We start from the raw sequence: 15,532 nt of genomic DNA on the forward strand, positions 1-15,532 counted from the left end.
CTATGTTCCCTGGGGCAGGGAGAGGGGGTGCTGGAGGAGGGGATGTGAGCGGGGAGCCGGGAGTGGGTGCAGCTAGCCCAGCCGTCTACAAGAAAATTGCTCCCTTTGAAGCTGCCAGGGGGGCCTGGAAGCCTGCCCCCCTCCTTCCCTTCCTCCCTCCCTCTCTCCTTCCCTCCAGCCCCCTCCCTCCTTTCCTCCCTCCCCGCCCCCTCCCCGTTGGCCCGCCCGCCCAGCCTTTAGCCTCCCTCCCACCGCCTCTGTCTCCCTCTCTCCACGAACTGCCCAGGAGTGAGCAGCTGCTCTGGACGGCCCAACAGACGGACACACGGACTGCTGGACACTCAAGCCTGCCAACCAGCCAGCCTGCACCCAGCGCTTCCCCTCCTCAGGTAGGGCCCCCACACCAGCCACTCACTGTCCCCACACCCCTCGCTGGCCTTCAGCTGCCCTGGATGTCGCATCCCTGGCTCTGTTGCCCCCTCACCATTCTCAAGAAGTCCCAGCCCCTGACCTTGCTGCCCCCATGCCGCCCCTCCACGTCCCTATCCCTTGTCCCTCCTGCCCCCTTACCACCCTCTCCTGCGGGTTCCCAGGATGCCTGCGGGTTCCCAGGGCACTGCTGCAGGCTCTCAGTCTGTGCCCCTTCGTCGCCGCCCTGTGGCACCCTTGGTCCTTGTCCCAGCTCTGCCTCTACTCCCCTCACTCCCCTCCCTCTTCCAGGCACCTTCTCCACCCCCCCCTTCCCTCTCCCCTCTGATCTCACTCAGCTCAGCTCTGTGCCTGCCCTCTCTGCCTCCCCCTCGGGGTTGTTATCCTTGGCTGCGGCCCCAGAGCATCACCAAGGCATGGCTGGATGGCGGGCACCCCAGCTCTACCAGTGGCCCTCTCCCTTCGCCGCGAGACCCCGGGTGCACCCTGCACTCCCACCGGCCTCTCTCTGTGCTCTGCTCCTCCTGCTCAGCAGGCAAACCTACTTGCTCAGGGTTTCTCCTGGCCCAGGTCGGGAGGCCCTCAGGCCTCCGCAGGAGCTCGGGCCAGGGAGCAGTCCCCACTGCCCGGGCCCAGGCCTTGGCAGGAGCTCAGAGACTTGGTTCTCCAGGCACGCCCCAGGCACCCTGCCCAGATGTTCCTCGCTTACCCACAGGCTAATGCCCTGCCTCTACCTCCTCCTGGGCGAGGTGTGGGTCCACGAGCCCTGGCCTCCAGGGCCCGGGGTGGGGCTGCCTGGATGGCTCAACCCCATCTCCTCAGAACCCCGTTGGATTGGGACTCAGAACTGGGGTGAGGCAGAGAGAAACCCGGGCAACTAGGCCATGTTACCCTGGGCCAGGCCTGGCTTGGGGCCCTTAAGGTTATGGGGACACTGGATAAATGTTTGGCTGCAGATCCACTTCCAAGCTGGGACCCCATCATCCCATCATCCCAGGCTTTTAGGGATGGGTGGACTTCAAGGGCTCCCTGACCAGCAAGCAGCCCCTGGCCCCCAAAGGCAGCCCAGCCACTTGTGTGTGTGTGGGGGGGGGGCATCTTTCGAATGGAGAGAGAGCCCCAGGTCTGAACAAAGTGTAGCTGGCAGGTTGCCTCTAGGGCCCTTTAGGAGGGGAGGAGTGGCTCCTGCGGGTCCTACCCCCATCCCGCCCATTGTACAGAGGGGGCTACTGAGGCCCAGAGAGGGGCAGGAACCTGCTCACGGTTGCACAGCCATTCAAGGGCAGAGCTAAGGTCAGGACCCAGGGCTTCTGACCGACAAACTCTGGCTGTATTGACCCCATACCACCCAGGGAATCGTCAGAGTCCCTTGACTACTGATGACAATAGCCTGTGGTCAGCAGTACTGTGAGACGATCGGGTGGGGGTAGCAAGATCACTGGCCCCTGTCCCGCAAGCTGCCAAGATGGCTGGCACGTAGAGGGGCCTGTCAAGGGACCCAGGAGAGGAGGAAGGTAGAACAGAGCTCTCTGGGTGTGCCCCTGAGTGCCCTGGCCACCCCCCCCCCTCCCTGCGGCATGGGCTGGTGTGGGGCCTGGGCACTGGTTAGTGAGGGCTGCTGAGTGCAGAAAGTCCATGATCCTCCAGGGCGGAGCAGTGGGTGGCATCGGGTGGGGCAGACCTCACTTAAGCCAGAGAGATTGTTCCTGAACAATCTTCAGAAGAGCCGCTCAGGTTGCGGCTGCGGTCAGTGCCATCTGTCCTCAGCAGGCTCCTGCCTCTGTGCCCTCACCCCGCCCTGGCCTGCCAGCTCACTGCCCTTAGGGCCTTCCTGGGGCCGGGACAAGCTAGAGATGCTCAGGCCTCCCTCAGCGCCAGAGAGGAAGGTTCCCGGGGCAGGCGGGGGGGGGGAGGGGGGTCTGTGTCCAGGAGCTCGTTCATGCAGAGAGAGAACGCGTGCACGAGACAACAGACGTGCAGGCGAGTGCTCCTGGCAACGCGCTGCTGCCTGTGCCATCCGCGCCTGGGAGACCTGCATGGGCAGAGGCACCTTCGTGTGGCGCTTGCCCACGGCTAGCTACCATGGGCCTCCTGGGGGAGCCTCTGAGGGCTGGGCTGTGTGGTGCATTGAAAGGGAGGCGCAGAGCTGCCTCCAAACTGTAAGGGCCAGGCTGGGAACCGGGAGCAGAGAGGGCTCCGCCCGGTCCAGCTGCCCACGGGGCCACCTTCAAACCCCAAGGACCCAGGTGCCAGCGGATAGGAACATCCCGCTACTTTTGTGCTCTGCCTGCCCTGGAGAAGAGGCCGGCGTCCCCGTGTAGTAGATGGGGAGTCTGAGGCCCCACCCCCTTGCCAGGGGATCTGGTGGCAGTCCCGCGTCAGTCCATTTTAGGGGCCCAGAGAGTTGGGGTACAACCCTCTGATCGGTGTGCGTGGCGACTGGCAACCATCAACCCAAATTTCTCCCCACCACGGCCCTGGCCCGTTGGAGGGGCGTGGACAGGGAAGGATAGGAGGAAAGGGGAGCCTATGTCAGACCAGAGTCTCCTTCGGCAAGATTCTGCGGTCACTGGAGGCCACAGAGTGTCTCTTCCGGTGACAGCGTCAAGTCCCCAGCGGAGGGAGTTGTCATGAGCCCGAAAGCGAGGGTCTGCAAGCAGGGCCCTCCAAGAGGGCTGCTTCCTCCCACCCACACACCCTGGCCTCTGAAGCCCCACCCACTGCGCCACCGGGCTGCTGTCCTGCAGGTGGCACATCCGGGGCCCCTCACCATCCTTGTCCATCCTGATGGTTAACAAGGTCCTCCCAGGCCCACCAAGACTTCATCCTGCTCCCCCTGGTCAGGTACCCCAGAGCCGGAGAGCCTGGCCCCTGCCCGGAGCTGCTCCACCCCACCACGCCTGTCTGCCCTGCTGCTGGGAGGGGTCACACTAGCCCAAGACTTGCCCCAAATTGAGGGGCTAGGAGGTGACAGTGGCTCTCCAGAGCTGTGCTGGGGGGATGGGGAGGGGGGTCTGCTCAGTCCTGCCCCAGCCCCATGGCCAGGTCCTTCTCCAGCCTTCCAGACCAGCTCCAACCTTCCATATAGGGACACACAGCCCGAGGGTCCCAGGGCATCCTTCACCCCCACTGGGACTCCAGGCTCCTGGAAGCCACCCCAGCCCCACCCCGTGAGCCTCTTCCCCACCCTCTCTGCTCCGGGTAGGGGTAGCTCGTGGAATGGCCGTGGCGGGCACCTTCTTGCCCAGAGCCCAGCAGCCTCAGCTCCCAGCACGGCCTACAGAGTAACAGCACCAGCGAAGGTTGGGGGACTCAGATGACTCCCATCTGCCCCTTCCCTGTGGTGACACATCTCTTAGGTTTAGGGGGCGGGGCGCTGGGAGAGGTCCCAGACTCTGTGTGACTCTGACCTCACCCCGGCTTCTCCCAGACCAGCTGCCTCTGGGAGGTCAGATGGCCCAGGGGGGACACAGCAGTCAGAGGCCCTTGCGGCCGCAGGATTGGGGATTGGGGGAATAGAAAGCAGGGCTTGAAGGCCGGGGGCAGAGGGCAGAGAGAGGCTGGCTCTGACAGCCCTGACCCTGGAGACAAGGGAAGTCCCGAGGCAGAGGAGGGTGTGACTTTGATCCTTTCAGAAGTCTGAGTCCCAGCTCAACCTTCATTACGGTCCCCTGGGCCTTAGAGGCCGCCCAGCTACAAAGAGGCCTGACGCAGGGAACCTTGGTGAACAGCTGAAGGTGAACAGGTCCTGCCTGCCAAGGGCTGGGTCCCGCCACAGCTGGGGCCCCTGGGAGAGAGCTGGGACCCTGTGTAGGGAAGGGAATGTTCCCTGTGGGGAACCCTGGGCCCAGGAAGGGAAGGGGCTTCAGGCCTCCCTCTGGGGTGCCTGGCAGCTCTCCTGGACTGGGAGCCAGGCCAAGCTCCCTTGCCCTGGCCTGGCTCAAGGAGAAAATGAGGCAGGCAGGGACCCAGGCTCTGCTAGGCAGGCAGAGAGCATCGCCCTGGGGGGTCTGGCGCCTGCTGGGGCCTCAAATGCTCAAGGGAACTTCCCTGGCCTGCCAGGGTGATGGCTTTTGCCGGCAACTTCCTTGTAGACTGACGCAGAGCTGGCCTTGTGCATATACTTGTGCCAAAGCAGTGCCACCTGATCCATGGACGAAGAGGGTTTATTGATTTTCCACAGAGAGGAAGAGAGAGGGATTGAGAGTTAGAAACATCGATGAGAGAGAAACATCGATCAGCTGCCTCCTGCACAACCCCCTACCGGGGATGCGCCCGCAACCAAGATACATGCCCTTGACCGGAATCGAACCCGGGACCCTTGAGTCCGCAGGCCGACGCTCTATCCACTGAGCCAAACCGGCTTCGGCAGTGGGGAGCTATTGATGGTGGCAGCCAGAGAGAGGTGCTACGATTCTAAAGGATATATGATGCAAGCAAGGGGGCACAAGGCTGTGCTTTCCAACCACCTCATGTCCCAGCTGGGGCGAGGGAGCTGCCAACGAGTCTTCTCCAGGGACCCCAGGGGCTGGCCCAGCCCCTACGCAGCCCAGAGAGCGTGGGATCTTGCGGCTCTGGGGCCTGCAGCAAAGTCTGCAATTGATGGCAGAGGGTGGGGCGAGACACATGGGTGGGAGACAGACAGCAAAGTCCCAGCTCCCCCATTTCCTCGCTGGGTGGCCTTGGGCAAACTCGGAGCCTCATCTTACCCATTCAGCAAGTAGTAAAAAGCAGGGCTGCCTTCTATGATCATTGGAAAATCATTTGAGTTTCCTGCCCCGCCCTGGGAGGGGGTAGCATCCTCTCCTTTCCTCAAAGATTCTATTTTTTTTTTTTTAATATTCTTATTGATTTCCGAGAGGAAGGGAGAGGGAGCGAGAGTAACATCAATGATGAGAGAGAATCATTGATTGGCTGCCTCCTGCATACCCCACACTGGGGATGGAACCCACAATCCAGGCATGTGCCCTGACCGGGAATCGAACTGTGACCTCCTGGTTCATAGGCCGATGTTCAACCACTGAGCCACACCGGCTGGGCTCCTCAAAGATTCTAGAACATGGTGAGGAGCTCAGGATTTCTTCATCAGGGGGAAGAGGAGGAAGGGCACACAGCTTAGGTGCAGAGGGACCAGGGAACTCAGGACCCCCGGCTGACGCAGGTTGACCCTCTTGCTTCCCTCCTGGCAGGGTGGGGGCAGGCGGGGATGGCTCTCCTCAATGTTGGCCAACACCAGCTGCCTCACCCCTTCCCCGTGGCAGCCCTCTGCAGCCAATGAGCTGGCTTCCTGCAGCCTCTGACACCATGTCCAGGTGGAGTCTGTCCTTGAAGACCCAGCTCTGTCCAGTCACCCCAGCGGCGCCAGGGCCACAATAGGAAGGAGCTGACCGGGCGAGCCACACTTGGGTATCTGCTCCCCTTGTCGCCTGAGGGCATTCTGAGACAATGGCGGCGGGTTCAGGGTGGCTGGGGTACAGACACAGACAGGGTGGGGCTCAGGGACCAACCCCTCCCCACTCCAGCCACCAGCCCTTCACGCAGTCACCCCCACAGCACGCACGTGTGGGCTTCAGCAGACCCATGGGTGGCACATGTGCCCGCTCTCTGTTTGACCCCAAGTGCAGACTAGAGCTGTTGGGAGTCTCGGGGGGGGAGGGGGCATAGGGAGCACCCCAGGGTCAGCCTGGGTAGCAACCCTGCCTCTTGCCTGCTGGTTGAAGCTGGGCCCAGAGGGTTTGGTGAACAGGGTTGAGTAGGGGAGGAAGGCACCCTGAATCACCTCCCCACCCCCCTCTCACCACACCTCACCCATACAGTCCCAGGGACCTGACAGGGCTGAGTGGAAGGTGGCCCGCGTGTCAGAATTCAGGTCGGGTGGCTCAGTGGGGCCAGACACGGCGGGCTGGGGCCCAGGGATAGCGCCCGGCGTCTAGGACTTGGCAGCTGTGGGTCACACATCGGCCGGCGAGCTCCCAGGGCATGCCAGACCTCAAGTCCTGCTCCTGCCGCCCTTGGCCTGGCCTGAATGCCTGGCACGGCCCGTCCATGTTCTCAGAGGCTGCCAATGTGTCTTGTTTGGCTGCGACCTGGAGCAATCCCGCTCGGAGGACTGTTCCGACTTCCACAGGGCCAGACAAGAAGGGCCCTATTGGGTCGGAGGTGCGGGCTCCAGGAAGCCCAGCCTCCTCCCTCGCTCACACCTGTGGGCGCCAGGCCTGAGGCCTCACAGCCATTACCACTTCTTTCCTTTGCTCTGAGGAGGTGGGGTCCAGAGAGCTCAGAGCCCGCTTTGATGGGGCTGGAGGCCCTCCCTGAAGTCCTGGGGACATGCCCGGGGGGCGGGGGGTGATGAAGGGAAACTGAGGCCCAAAGGCCCCGGGTGGTGTGGGGAGGTGGCGTTGGGGGGACTTGCTGTGATGCTCACACTATCTGTCCATAGAGGGCTCCCACTTCCTGGGCTTTGGCCTTCCTGCCTCCTACATGTGTGTGTTCCTGAAAGGGGTGGGGGGGGGGCAGTGTGAGGTGATGGGGAGGAGGCAGGGGCACGCTTAAACTGGAGCAGCTGGGCCTGTCTACCTCCCCGCAATCCCCCACCCCAATCGTCACCATCCTGGCAGGGAATTCCTCCCCCAGGCTCTGCACTGCCCACGCTGGGCCAAGCCAGCCACCCAGAGACCCCCGCCTTCACGGTGTGCTGAGGGGCCAGGCCGAGGCCTGGAAGCTCAGGGCCTGGAGTTGCCTGAGCCGGACTCTGCGGTCTCAGGCTCAGTGACTCGGGGGAAAATCTGTTCCCCTTTCTAGGCCTCAGTTTTCTCCCCCATAAAATGGAGGTACTCATTGCGCAGGACACAGGGAAGCCTTCCCCCTGGGCACCCCCTGAGGCCCCTTCCTGGCTCCTTCTGGCTCTGTGGGGGTCTCTGGCCGCCCCCTGCAGGCACACTGTCCAGCCAGCCCCCTCCCCTCTGCATAGTTCTGGCGGAGTCCTGTGCCAGGCCCTCGAGGGGAAATGAGGGCTGTGCCGGGAAGCCCGCCCAGCCTCCACCCGCCAGCCTGCCCACTGCCTGGGCCCAGCCAGGAACCGGGGAGAACCAGCCAAACCTTGTCCTCTGCCTCTGTCACGGGGCCCTGGGGTAGGGCCTCCAAGCCCTCAGCCTCCCTTCCCCTCAGAGTGTGTCTGCGCTGGAGCCGGGCTGGCCCCAAGATGCAGTGACATCAGGCAGGGTGGCTTCGAGCTGGCGCAGCTCCTCCAGAGCCCCCAGCCCCCAGGGTAGGGCCCAGGCGACCCCTTGGTTGGCCTTCCCAGTGCCTGACCATCCTCTGCCCCCATGGAGGGGCCAGACACCAGGGCAGATGTGCCCTGTGGAGATCCCAGCCGTCTCCAGCTCCAGGCTGCACGGGCCTATCTGCGCCCCCCTCTCCCCACCCAGACCATCCCCCCACCCCAACCCTACCTATCAAGGTTGACTGTGGATCCCAGAGAATTCCAAGGCTCTTGCTGGGCATTCCAGCCCTGACTCATCCCCCTTGTGAGGGAGCAACTTTGGCAGGGGATCCAGACAAAGGGGGGAGCAGTCTCCTCCCTCTCTCCCCTTCCATCTTCTCTCCTGCCTTCGACCTCCCCTTCCTGTTCTCTCCCACTGCTCCTCCTCCTCCTGGCCCTGGGCAGCCAGTGGCACCTGGACAAGGGACCTGAGCAGGGGTAACAGGCACGGGAGGCCTCGACCCACACCACTCTGTCCTGAGAGTTGCGAACTCGGGGGGAAGAAGGAGGGACCCGCTGTCCAGGTAGGCAAGCCCCAGGCCCTCTCCCTACCCTGAGCCAAGGCCTTGTGGTGGTCCCCTGAGTCAGCATGGCCAGCCTGGGGCTGGCAGAACCTGGTGGAAGCCAGAGAGGCTGGATGCTGCCCCAGTATGGGCACCCTCACTTTGCTGTGTGACTTGGGGTAGGCAGGCAGCTTCTCTGAGCCTGCCACCAGGGGGCCATGCACTCAGGAGAGCGGTAGGTGCCTGGCTGGGGCCCTCTGAGGCTGGCTCTGTAGCTTAGTCAACAGAACCATGGCCTGGGCTCCCCCTGCCATCCCTCCGCAGCTGTATCCTCAGGGACCATGGGAACCGAGGCGGGCCATGTGACCTGGGGCTGCAGGAGTACTGGAGGGGACAGCAAGACAGGGATGGTTGAGACTCTAAGGGTCACAGCTGTGTGCCCAGGCCTGGAGCTGGCCCCAGGCACCACCTGGTAGCCAACCCACCCCCACGTCCAATGGGCCTGCCCAGGAGAGCAGTAGGCGGGTCCAAGCTGGCCTAGAGCGGGCAGAGCCCTCCACCCCCAGGTGCTGGCCTAGAGCGGGCAGAGCCCTCCACCCCCAGGCCTCCCTCCCACTTCTGCAGCCAGCATCCAGGCTCAGGGGGACTCCCCAGCCCCTCTGATGCTCCAAACAGCCCCTCCCCTGGCCAAGATGGGCACCAAGTGAGGGCCTCCCTGGGTGGGGCCAGTTGGGGTCTACAGGAGGCATGGGCTGTCGTTGATGCACCCAGGGCAGCCTTCCACCCCCTGCCCCCCCCCCCCCCCCCGAAGCTGTGAGGCAAGCAGCGGGGAGGGCACTCTGATTCCTGTTGAACAGATAGGGAAAATGAGGCTGGGACCTTTCCGGGAAACCCTTGTAGGTGGGGGAGATGGGAGAGGCCCGGGCCCTGGCTCCTGCTTGTACAGAGCCTTTGGGCAGAGCAGCCTCTGGCTGGGGGCAGCCTCTTCTGGAGGAGGAAGGAGGCAGGCCCATGTGGGTGCCAGGGGCAGGCTCAGGCAGGGAAGTGCCCCCACCCCCACCTCGCTGCCCAGCCTGGGGGCCTCCAGACAAGCCTGACCCTGCTCACCACCCTGCTGGCAGTCTGCTCCCGTTGGGGGAGGGGGGTAAAGGGCTCCAGGGGTCTGGACCCTGGGCAGATGGAAGGCCAGGTGAGGAAGCCGAGGCCCCGCGGGACAGTGGGGAAGCGGATGGGGGGCTGTGCCCTGGGGAATGCCCCTCTCTTTCTCCTCCTGCCTCTGGAACGAGCCCAGGTCTTGGCCCAGTGTGCCCAGCCTGGTGCCTTGGCCTCTTGACTTTCGTAAAAAAGATGTGGGTGCGCTGCAAGGTGGGGGGCTCAGGCAGGAAAGGAAGCGACTCATAATCCCTTAACTCAACCCCGACTGCGCCCACATTGCCTTGAGCCTGTGGGATTGGCCCGGGGCCACAGTGGTATCTTCAAAGCGTGTGGGGGGCAAATGATTGGGTTTCTCTCTCCGCCTCCTGCACTCGCCTCACTGACCCCCCAGGCAGCTGCTCGCTGACTCAGTGGTGTGTGTGTGGGGGGGGGGGGTGTTGTGCCACAGACTCCGTAACTGGAAAGACACTGCAATTCCCACTGAAGCCAGGTCTTGCCTGGGAGCAGAGGGGAGCGGAAGGAGGTGCCCCGATTCTGCCAGGTGCCTCCTGCCTTCCCACAGCCGCTCTCTCTGCCACTCGGGCCCCAGTGATGGATGGGGGACACGGTGCCAACACACACCGAACCCCAGCCCCTGGTGTGGGGAGGGTGGCCGGGGAAAGGGCCGAGAGGATGGGTGTGGGTGCCGGCTGGGCCCTCCTGACGGCCCCTCTTCGCCCTGGCCTGCTAGGCACGTCCATCATGTGGCCCCTCTGGCTCCTCACGTCCCTGCTGGCCCTGAGCCAGGCCCTGCCCTTCGAGCAAAAGGGTTTCTGGGACTTCACCCTGGACGACGGGGTGCCCATGCTGAACGATGAGGAGGCTTCGGGTGCCGACACCTCGGGCGTCCCGGACCTGGATTCCTTCCCGCCCACCTTCAGCGCCATGTGTCCCTTCGGCTGCCACTGCCACCTGCGGGTGGTTCAGTGCTCGGACCTAGGTCAGTCTCCAGGCCGTGGCGGGAGGGGTGTGTGGAGGTGTGGGCACAGCCCGAGTGCCCCTAGCAAGGGGACACACGTCTGTCCTGTGGGATGGGCGTGGGAGGATGGGGGCGCAGATGGGTGACCCTAGACAGGCTCTGGAATCCTGATTTCAGTGGGGGCGGGTGGCAGGGGCGGTGGCAGGTTCTCTGGGTGCGTGTCTGTGTGTGTGAGTGTCCTCTGCTCTGAGCCTCTGGGAGACGTGGCCTGGGCTCACATGGGTGACAGCGGCGCTGGCCCCCAGGTCTGAAAACTGTGCCCAAGGAGATCTCGCCTGACACCACACTGCTGGACCTCCAGAACAACGACATCACTGAGCTCCGGAAGGACGACTTCAAAGGCCTGCAGCACCTCTACGTAAGCCCACCCTATCCTTTAAAAAACAAAAAAGTATTTTTTTCCTATTGATTTCAGAAAGGAAGGGAGAGGGAGAGAGAGAAACAATGATGAGAGAGAATCATTGATGGGCTGCCTCCTGCACGCCCCACACTGGGGATCGAGCCCACAACCCAGGCATGGGCCCTGACCGGGAATCAAACCGTGACCTCCTGGTTCATAGATCGACGCTCAACCACTGAGCCACGCTGGCCGGGTCCACCCCACCCTTTCAAAGGGCCTTGTGGAGGTGGGCGGTCTGCAGCTAGGAGTGGATCCAGATGTGTGTGTGTGTGTGCGTGTGTGTGTGTGTGTGTGTGTGTGTGTGCTTGTGGAGTGCAAGAGGGACCTGGGACCTGTGGGGTCCTGAGAGGAGTCGACAGGTGAGCATGGAGGGAGTGCCCGGGGTCAGGGTCACGTACATGGGTGTCAGCAACCACAGGGCAGGACGGGATCACTCAGCCGAATCCCCTTTTTGGCTGGAAACTTTATTGGTTTTTTGCAAGAACATATTTCATTGTAGCCAGGGTACAAGTGGGGAAACTGAGGCTCATAGAAGCGCTGGGCCACATTAGGCAGTAGTGGCATCGCCTGGCTCTGGGCTCTGCGCTCTGCCCACCCAGCTGGGCCTCAGACACCTGTGAAGTCCCAGTAACGGCCACTTACTCCTGCTCTCTCTGCCTCCGCCTCCACGTGGCAGCGGAGGGAGAGAGAGGAGAGGGCTGGGTGGGCCGGGAAGCTGGGCCTTCACCTCCAACGCCCCCCCCTCCCACCTCACCCCCCCCTCAGGCTCTCGTCCTGGTGAACAACAAAATCTCTAAGATACACGAGAAGGCCTTCAGCCCCCTGCGGAAGCTGCAGAAGCTCTACATCTCCAAGAACCACCTGGTGGAGATCCCTCCCAACCTGCCCAGCTCCCTGGTGGAGCTCCGCATCCATGACAACCGAATCCGCAAGGTTCCCAAGGGCGTGTTCAGCGGGCTGCGCAACATGAACTGCATCGGTGAGTGTGGCCCTGGCCCAGAACAGTCCCCGTCCCGGTGGCTGTCAGGAAGGGTCAGGGACAGGGACCGGGACCTCTTCCAGTCAGAATGGGTCTCACAGAACGTTCTGGAGCCTTGTCTAGGGGCATGCCCCAGCGCGGCCTAAGAAGGTGAAGAGAAACCAGGGGACTGTGGAGAGAGGGAAGGGAAAGGGCCAATGCCACTAGACAGCCAACCGGGGCCTGCCATGGGCTCCCCTTTCCTCCTGCTCCCCCTGCCCCCTGAGCCGGATGCAGGGCCAGTGCCCTTGGGGGCTAGTGATCTTGAACAGCTAGGAGTTTGCCCTTTGCCCCATAAATCAGTGGCTGCTTTCAGGGGCGGATAGGGGAGCAGGCAATTGGCAGGGTTCATCAGGCCAACCCAAGCCAGGAGGCCAGCAGGCCCCGGGGTGTACGGGCGGCAGCTCGAGCTCCATCCGCTCTGGCTCCGGGACTGAGGGGGCCTCTCTCCTAGAGATGGGCGGGAACCCCCTGGAAAACAGTGGCTTTGAACCTGGAGCCTTCGATGGCCTGAAGCTCAACTACCTGCGCATCTCTGAGGCCAAGCTCACCGGCATCCCCAAAGGTAGGAAGACAGCCCTTTCTTCCCACGCTGGGCAGAGCTGGGGGTCTAGAGCCTTCTACAGCCACCTGGTCTCCTTATAGGGAGGGCTTCAGTGGGCCTCCCCCTCCCCCACCCACACACACACACAGCAGCAGCAGCCACACCCTCCTGCATTCATCTCATTCATTGTCCCGGCAGACCTCCCCGAGACCCTGAACGAACTCCACCTGGACCACAACAAAATCCAGGCTATTGAGCTAGAGGATCTGCTCCGCTACTCCAAGCTGTACAGGTGGGCTGGGGCCCAGGCGGGTGGCCCACCCCTCAGCCCTCTTCTCCCCTGGCCTCTCAGTACATCTCCTCCTTCCGTTTGCAGGCTGGGCCTGGGCCACAACCAGATCCGCATGATCGAGAACGGAAGCCTGAGCTTTCTGCCCACCCTGAGGGAGCTGCACTTGGACAATAACAAGCTGTCCAAGGTGCCTGCTGGCCTTCCGGATCTCAAGCTACTCCAGGTGAGAAGCTGGGCGGGGTGCGGGGAGAGGAGCGGGCAACCCAGTACCAAGTCCTCTAAGACGGGGGGAGGGAAGCAGCCCATGTCCCCAGGCCAGTTCCTTGGCCTCCCTGCCCCTCCTGATTCGGGCCCCAAGTAGAGAGTGGAACAGGAACTCGCTGTACAAGTGGCAGCTGCATGGTCTGGCCACTTACTCCTTCTCCCTCCGCCTCTGCCCCCTCATCTGGAAAGGAGCAGTCACGAGTCTGTGCTGAGGAAGAGGGGGAGGACGGCAGGGTAGCGGGGAGGGTGGGATGGGCTGGAGAGAGGTTGTGACAGATAAGCCGGAGGTGGCCTGGTAGATACTGGAGCTGAAGGTCTCCCAAGACGGCAGGGCCTGGGAGGTCGGGGAACAGGAAGGGCCTGGGGATGAACAAATACGTGCCAAGACAGGGATAGCCCAGGGCAGGAAGTCGGCTGATGGGGTGGTGGTGCAGGGCCTTGCCTGGGGTTCTCTTCTCTGGCTTAGTTTCCAGTCAAAGGGTGAGCTTGGTCTTGCCCAGCCCTGCTCTAGCCCCTCAGTCTCTTCCTCAGCCCCATTCCCACGGTTGTCCAGCCAGAGCCCTGCGTGCGTGGCAGCCCAGCTGCAGCAGCCGCGGTGCAGGCAGTGCTGGGCTGAGCGCGCCCTCTAGTGGCCAGTTCCTCTCCGCTTCTAGAGGACGCTTGTTGCACACGAGCGCCTCCCCTGGTCATTGGACGTATTACCACCCACACTCCTGTCCGCTCAGCCCTCCCCTAGAGAGGGGCTTCAGGGAGTTGGGGGAGGCTGATAGAGGGCAAATGCCCCTGAGGACCGGGAGGAAAAGGAAATTACCCTGAAAGTTCTTTCTCCTGTCATGCCCCGGGGTCCCTGGAATGAGAGGCTGAGAGGGGCAGGCCGGGAGGGAGTTCGGTGAACCCAGAGGGAAGGCCAGGGACCCTCTGGGAGCCCAAGGTGCCATCTTTTCTGCATGGACACCCCCACCCCATCCCCTGCACCCACCCCCATGTGCCCCTCACCTCCCACCCACCACAAACCCACCTGAACCCCTCATCCCAGCCCCTGGTCACACACACATGTCTGACCACCATACTCCAGCCTTGGTTTGCTCCTCCCGCTGGATGCAATGCAATGAAGTGATGCCCAGGTGGCCGCCAGGCCAGATTCGGCAAAGGTGGTTGAGGGGCCAGGGCCACTGGTGCTGAATCTAGGCCACGCCCCTCTGCCCCAGGTGGTCTACCTGCACACCAACAACATCACCAAGGTGGGCGTCAACGACTTCTGCCCCATGGGCTTTGGGGTCAAGCGGGCCTACTACAACGGCATCAGCCTCTTCAACAACCCTGTGCCCTACTGGGAGGTGCAGCCAGCCACCTTCCGCTGCGTCACCGACCGGCTGGCCATCCAGTTTGGCAACTACAAGAAGTAGAGGCCGCAGCAGCCTTGCGGTGGCCTGGGCCGGGTCTCTGGGGAGCACAGCGAATGTCCTGAAGGGGGAGGCAGAGCGAGGGAGCCAAGCCAGTGCCCAGCTGCACCCAACCCAGCCCCACCCTGATCCCCAACCCTCCCCCCCCCCCCCGCCACTCGCTGCCCCCTGACACCTTCGCCCTGCTTCCCAAGCATGCAGGTGGGGCACGAGGCCCAGACCCCATCACAAGTCCCCTTGGCTTCAGAGCTGCCCCTCCCCCCATCATAGCCATTCAGAGGGGCTCCCACCAAATTTTCTTCCATTTCACCCTGAAACCAAATTGTCTGAAGCTCCAACCCAGGGAAACAAGTCCCTGGGTCTGGGGGAGGGGAGGGGATGAGCAGGGATGGAGATAGCAGACTCCTCTGAGTCCACCGCACCTGCCTGGGGCACATTCCTCCTTCACATGAACTTGCAGCTTCCAGCCCCCATTGGCCTGGTCTGCCATCCTTGGCCTCAAATGGGCCCCGACCTTTATGCAAGTTCATGGCCCATCCATCGGAGCCTCCTTGCTCTACTGACTCTTAGACCAGTCCCCCCCGCCCCACCCCCTCTCTCTCTGTCCTCTCTTACATTCTTGGGCTAGATCTGGTCTCTGTCACAATAGGCCTCTACCCAGTTCCCACCCAGGCAAGCCGGTGGGTGGGGTGCAGCTGCCCCCCACACCAGTCTGCCCTGCCCAGGTCTCTCCCCTAAGCCTGGGCCTGCAGGCGGCAGATGGAGGTGCTGCCCCGCCCATGCTCTAGTCACAAGGGGAAGCACTGGGCTCAGTCAGACCCTGGAAGTCAGGCCCCCAGGAGGGGCCCAGCATCCCACTGGAGTCCCAAGCACGCTTTTCATTGTCCCCCTTCCCCCATGATGGCTAGGTCTCCCCACCCCCCCTACCCCCGACCCCCGCCTCGCTCCCGGCCCTTGGTGTGGGGTTTCAAGCTTGAGGAAGGGCTGCTTCTGAGGTCGGATGCTGTCTTTCAATTAAAGAAACACTGTGCAATATGGCTCTATGTGTCATTGTTCTCGGGGTGGCACTGGGGGCCACCTCTGGCCTGCTGCCGGGCCCTGCCTCTCTATGCCCCCTCCAAGCCTGGGGGTTTTATCTTTGCTGCTTTCCCTGAAGGTCCTGGGCGCCTCCAGGTGTGGGGCTGTACAAGAGGCCCTGGTGACCAGGTGGGAGGCCACGGCCTGGCCCCTTCCCCTCCCTTCTAG

At 63.0% G+C, this 15,532-nt stretch overlaps 1 protein-coding gene across 1 annotated transcript; it reads left to right on the forward strand.

Annotated features, from left to right (window-relative positions):
- Positions 1-246: 246 nt before the first annotated feature.
- Positions 247-15,320, forward strand: BGN (biglycan). Its single transcript, XM_028136142.2, has 8 exons — positions 247-389; positions 10,079-10,327; positions 10,612-10,724; positions 11,532-11,745; positions 12,239-12,349; positions 12,527-12,620; positions 12,705-12,843; positions 14,093-15,320. The coding sequence occupies exons 2-8, from the start codon at positions 10,090-10,092 to the stop codon at positions 14,288-14,290; spliced, it is 1,107 nt and encodes a 368-aa protein (XP_027991943.1). The 5' UTR covers positions 247-389; positions 10,079-10,089; the 3' UTR covers positions 14,291-15,320.
- The last annotated feature ends 212 nt before the right edge of the window (positions 15,321-15,532 follow it).

The sequence above is a fragment of the Eptesicus fuscus genome, chromosome 1 (genome assembly GCF_027574615.1).
Source record: "Eptesicus fuscus isolate TK198812 chromosome 1, DD_ASM_mEF_20220401, whole genome shotgun sequence".
Classification (NCBI taxonomy): Eukaryota; Metazoa; Chordata; class Mammalia; order Chiroptera; family Vespertilionidae; genus Eptesicus; species Eptesicus fuscus.

Excerpts from the sequence above, each read along its gene's own strand:
- BGN (XM_028136142.2), top strand. The coding sequence starts at position 10,090 with ATGTGGCCCCTCTGGCTCCTCACGTCCCTGCTGGCCCTGAGCCAGGCC. Across the intron at positions 12,621-12,704 it reads CGCTACTCCAAGCTGTACAG|GCTGGGCCTGGGCCACAACC; the intron begins GTGGGCTGGGGC and ends TTCCGTTTGCAG. Across the intron at positions 12,844-14,092 it reads CGGATCTCAAGCTACTCCAG|GTGGTCTACCTGCACACCAA; the intron begins GTGAGAAGCTGG and ends CCTCTGCCCCAG.